General features: G+C 38.5%; 1 protein-coding gene across 1 annotated transcript in view; it reads right to left on the bottom strand.

Moving 5' to 3' along the window:
• Positions 1-132: 132 nt before the first annotated feature.
• Positions 133-5,383, bottom strand: part of LOC129216111 (phytanoyl-CoA dioxygenase domain-containing protein 1-like) — a 68,146-nt gene continuing 62,895 nt past the window's right edge. Inside the window, exon 11 of the mRNA XM_054850264.1 lies at positions 133-268. Within this exon, the coding sequence (XP_054706239.1) occupies positions 220-268 (49 nt within the window). The 3' untranslated portion in view covers positions 133-219. The remainder of the gene's footprint in view (positions 269-5,383) is intronic.

Genomic DNA, 5,383 nt, shown 5'->3' with positions numbered 1-5,383 from the left:
TACTCCTTTAGTAGTTCTTTAAATATCACACTCTTACTGCAGGCATGAAAGTTGACGGCATTATAGGGCCAGATTGTAGTCTGTGGTGCAAAAAGAAGGGGGAAGGGTTATTGTGCTTGAAATCTGCATCATCACGCATTATTTGGAGGGGGGGGATAGTCTAATTGCATCGATAAATGTGTTTTCATTTCTTTGAAAGCTCAGTTCATTAATACAAATCTAGTTGTGATATATGGAAGGAAAGGGCAGTCTTTCTGTAGGTTGACACCTGAAATATAAAAGTAAAGAATTTTATTAACTTATAGCCATTAACATTTTAATATAAAAAAAGAAAGAAAAGAAAAAAAAAGTTTTTTTTTTTGAGATACTGATTATCTTTAATTTAAAATTAAATAAGTATGTTTTATATAGATGGTATACCGATGCGACTTCTCCAGTTGTTTGCTATTTTGATTCAGTGTGTGGGGTCGGTCTAGAAATTCTTTCCCAGACCACACTCATCGTGAGAAAAACATGTTACGCGGGTGTTTTATATCTGTCACCAGTATGGGAGCTGGATAAGTATAAGACCACACGTAAATACGGTTTTTGCTCCCCTTTTCTGAGAAATGTTCGAAATTAGATCTTCAGAAAAGCTGAATTTTATCCGAAGCTGGACATTTGTTGTGCACATAAATTTTCTCCGTTTGGTGTGATATGATGTCTGTGACACTATAGGGAACATTTTTCAACCATCCTGTCAACTCAGTTGAGACCCCAGACAGCAGAAGGAAAATGTCTTTACCCATTTTGTCAACATCGTCTGACTGTTGTAAACAGGGGTGCATTCCCCGCCAAACGAATCCCCGTATATAAGAGAAAGTAAATAGGTCAAAGGGGGAGACACTCGTAGAGCAGAGATGCTGGTGAGTCGCGGAGCGGCTCACGCAGTTCAAAATATCTTTGTAACATTAAATAATCTGTAATTTGTAATATAGCTGTAAATATTGATGTCATTAAACGTCTCTAAAAGACCATGCATTCTCTTGTCGTCTTTACACAAGTGGGATCGGTACAGCTTAAATTGGTGTCAGAAGTGGGGTACGAAAGATAACCCTGAACTGACTCTTTGCTCATAAAGAAAACGAGGGGAGAAGAAAAGTCGATGCTTTCTCCCGCTCCTCGAAGAATTCCCGAACAGCTGTTTGAATCGGAGTTTATTTCCGTTCTTCCGAAAAGGGGACTTTTTGTTTTCGTCTGCTTGCAACGCGGAGAAAAAGAGAAATGACGAACGAAACTGAAACTTTCGCGTCTCTTAAAGATTTGCTGTTCGCTTTGTGAGTGGTCAACCTGACCACAAGATTGTGAGATCACCCTGATCTTAGGATTGCAGCGTTGGAAACGGTCAAACTGACCGAAGGTTTCTGAGTTCTCCAGGATCTCGCTGTTTGCGCTGGAAGGGTCAAACTGACCATATGCTGAAGAGATCACCTTGATCTGTGCAACGTAGGAAACGGTCAAACTGACTGTAAGTTGCTGTAGCGGAATCCAGTCACGGAGGCTTGTGTTCGCGCTGAAGAGAGGGTCAACCGGACCTGTTTAAGAGCAGAAACGCAGTCAACGTTCTGCTTTTGTGATCATATTGATCAACCGATAAATGGTCAAACTGACCATAATGTGAAAAGGTCAAGCTGACCTTCAAAAAAGTGTGTGTTTGTGGGCAAATCTTGCCAAAGAAAATCTATTGTGCACGTGCCAATTGTGGATTACAAAAAGAAGAAAGGCGCTCAGGAAAATCTGGGGTATGTACCTTTGCTTTTTCTTGAGTTGTCATTGACTTGTTGCTATATTAAGTTCTAAGTTTTGGAATTAGCTTAATTCTAATTAGTTAAATGTATGACAGTGCAAATCTTGTACGGGAAAATTGTGTACATTGTAAGTCATTTAAAAGTTAACTGTGGGAACTCAAGTACGAGTACATTAACTTTCTTTTGCTTTCTAATTAGCTAATTAAGTAATTTCTTGTTGTAATTTTTGTATTCCTTGAAATGGCGTTCCTCGGAAAGGGAATGAAGCAGGATTTGATAATCCTGGCTGAAAATTTAGGGGTAACCGTTACCTCAGAAATGAAAATTGTAGAACTTAAAAAGGCAATTACAGTTTCCGACGATTACGAAGAGGAATTTGTTAGAACCCTCTCCGAAAACATAATTTCTACTAGGAAATTAGAGGAGGAAATTGCTGAACAGGAGAAACAAAGAGAACTCGAATTAAAAGAAAATGAAATACAAAGAAAACACGAACTAGAAATAATAAAATTAAAATGTGAAAACCCTTCTATTTTTGAAAATAATAATGGAGTACCTCCATCATCTATCGTTGCACTCTTAAATATTAAGAAACTAATTCCTGAATTTGATGCGAAACAATCGGACATCAGCCTATATCTGGTGATCTTTGAGAGACAAGCAAAGAGAGCTGAAATTCCCGAGGAAAATTGGGTCGCTCATTTGCTTAGCTTGTTGCCACTGGATATAGTGCAGCTGATCGCGAGGTAACCAGAAGGAGTAGCATCGGATTGCCATCATGTAAAACAAGTGTTGCTAAAAAGATATAAATTAAGTTCAGAAGTCTTCCGACAAAAGTTCACTCAACATCAGAAGAAACCTGAAAATTCCTGGAAAGATTTTACTTTTGAAATCACAAATTATTTAAATGAATGGTTAGCGGGGCTGGAAATAGAAAGTTTTGACCAACTGAAAGAGCTCATGGTAGTGGATCAGTTAAAAAAACGTGCCGGTCCAGAAATGAAAAGTCAATTTCTAGACGACTGGACTAGTTACAAATGATCCGCCAAACTTTCAGAACAATTTGATAATTACAACGAAGCCCGAAAACATAATTCAAAATCTGAGGAAAATTCTAATAGACATTTTAATTTTATGCAGAGGGTACTGGTTATAAAGAGACAGGAAGTAAGACGAGAGAAGGAAATCAGACATCTAAGTCGGCAAATTCTTCTAACGTGCAAATTCGGAAGGATTTCGAAAAACGCGTGGCTCCGCGGTGTTACTACTGCCATGAGATAGGTCACATTAAGCCTGCCTGTCCAAAACTGGGAAAGGGAGCCGGAGTGGAGTCTGTCAATTGTATCTATTCTGAAATAGAAACTATAAATTTTATAGAGACGGCAGAACTCACAGAGGGCTTGATTTCTTACACCGAAGGTACCGTGGATGGGAATCCGATATATTTATATCGGGATACAGGATCGACCATTGATTTAGTCAACGCTAAATATGTAAAACAATCGAGTTGGTGCGATCAAAAGGTAAGGATAAGGCAACCATTAAGTCTGGATTTAGTAACATTACCCTTAGCTCAAATCGAAATTTCAGGGCCTTTTGGTACAGTGAAAACAAAAACCGCAGTTTGCGGAGATGTGTTTGATCGAAATCGGTACCTGTTGGGAAATCGGACGGCCGCGTTGATCAAAGAAAAGACCGGCTATGAATTTTCCTTGGTAGATTCGATGAGCGGGGAGCCCCCCGGGTTCTGATATAAATTTCTTACTGACCAAATGTGGGAATGGGGCAGTATTTGATATAAATTCAGATGTGAAGGATGTCCTTGATGACAAGAGAAAAACTTGTCTCTATGTTGAGGGGCAGGTTTTGGTTTCCGGAACAGAGGAAAACTCCTCGCAAGTGGTCCTTTTTGATAATAATAGAAATGAGTTGAGCACAGCTCGCAACAGGGGTTCAAATCGTGATCTGAAAATTAGAGAGAGGAACGGCTCCGAAGCCGAAAATACGAATCAAACAGATTCATTCGATAACGTAATGCTGTGCAATCCTCGGGAAAACATTCCATTAAAATGTACACATTTTGTAGAATTAGGAAAGGAAATTGTGCCGGCTCTCGTTACAGAATTAGTAAATGATTTAATTAAGAGTTTTGGAAATTCGGTAGTAATTTGTTCGGATAATACAGAGGCATCTTCTAGCATGGGGAAGTTTCTTTATAGGATCCCGAAAACAAAACTAACTGCTATCAGAACGTCCAAGTGTAGAGTTTCTCCGGGGCGAGAAAAACGGAACGTAGTAGCTTTGCAAGTAAAAGATCATTGCTTCTTCGTTTTTCTGAATCCCCTAACGCGTGTTCAACTTAGGATACTTCTCAAGTTACTGTGTTTCCCGAATTATACGAAGTGTCGCGAGCGGGAAGGATTCATGGTGGAACGAAAGAGACGAGTGACCTAGTTTGTTTTGCCAACTTGGGGGAAAGACTAGCATATGTCAGGATGTCGGTAAAATATGCTGAATATTTTTGTTAAATGTTGTTAATCTTAACTATAACCAATTGTATAATTTTTAATTTCATTGCATGGTTTGGTTAATTGTTGTGTACTCGTACTGCGTTCTAATGAATAGCACGTTAACAATGTTCATGAATAATTAAAGTAGTTTGATGTGTTTACTTTTAATGCATTTATGAACGCGTTATATTATGATTAATTTTGTTGTTGTTTTCTTTTGTAATTCATATATGATTTTGCTATTTTAATTATATGACTCTTACAAGTTTCGCACTGTGTTTACATTGTAGAAGTAAAATTGTAAAGTACTTTATTTGTTTTAAAATGGAAATTGAGTATTCAGTCAATTGCAACTCCAGAATTAACATAGTACTGCCTATAGAAGTGCTATTTTTGTAATCAACTGTACTTGGGTGTCATCACCAGAAAAACGAAACTTTTCTCTTAATCGAAAAGTTCTTCTAAGGGGGAAGGAGCTATACCGATGCGACTTCTCCAGTTGTTTGCTATTTTGATTCAATGTATGGGGTCGGTCTAGAAATTCTTTCCCAGACCACACTCATCGTGAGAAAAACATGTTACGCGGGTGTTTTATATCTGTCACCAGTATGGGAGCTGGATAAGTATAAGCCCACACGTAAATACGGTTTTTGCTCCCCTTTTCTGAGAAATGTTCGAAATTAGATCTTCAGAAAGGCTGAATTTTATCCGAAGCTGGACATTTGTTGTGCACATAAACTTTCTCCGTTTGGTGTGATATGATGTCTGTGACACTATAGGGAACATTTTTCAACCATCCTGTCAACGCAGTTGAGACCCCAGACAGCAGAAGGAAAATGTCTTTACCCATTTTGTCAACACCGTCTGACTGTTGTAAACAGGGGTGCATTCCCCGCCAAACGAATCCCCGTATATAAGAGAAAGTAAATAGGTCAAAGGGGGAGACACTCGTAGAGCAGAGATGCTGGTGAGTCGCGGAGTGGCTCACGCAGTTCAAAATATCTTTGTAACATTAAATAATCTGTAATTTGTAATATAGCTGTAAATATTGATGTCATTAAACGTCTCTAAAAGACTATGCATTCT

Source organism: Uloborus diversus, chromosome 2 (genome assembly GCF_026930045.1).
Source record: "Uloborus diversus isolate 005 chromosome 2, Udiv.v.3.1, whole genome shotgun sequence".
Taxonomy (NCBI): domain Eukaryota; kingdom Metazoa; phylum Arthropoda; class Arachnida; order Araneae; family Uloboridae; genus Uloborus; species Uloborus diversus.
The sequence above is the reverse complement of the archived record's forward strand: the minus strand, read 5'-3'. Positions and strand labels throughout refer to the sequence as shown.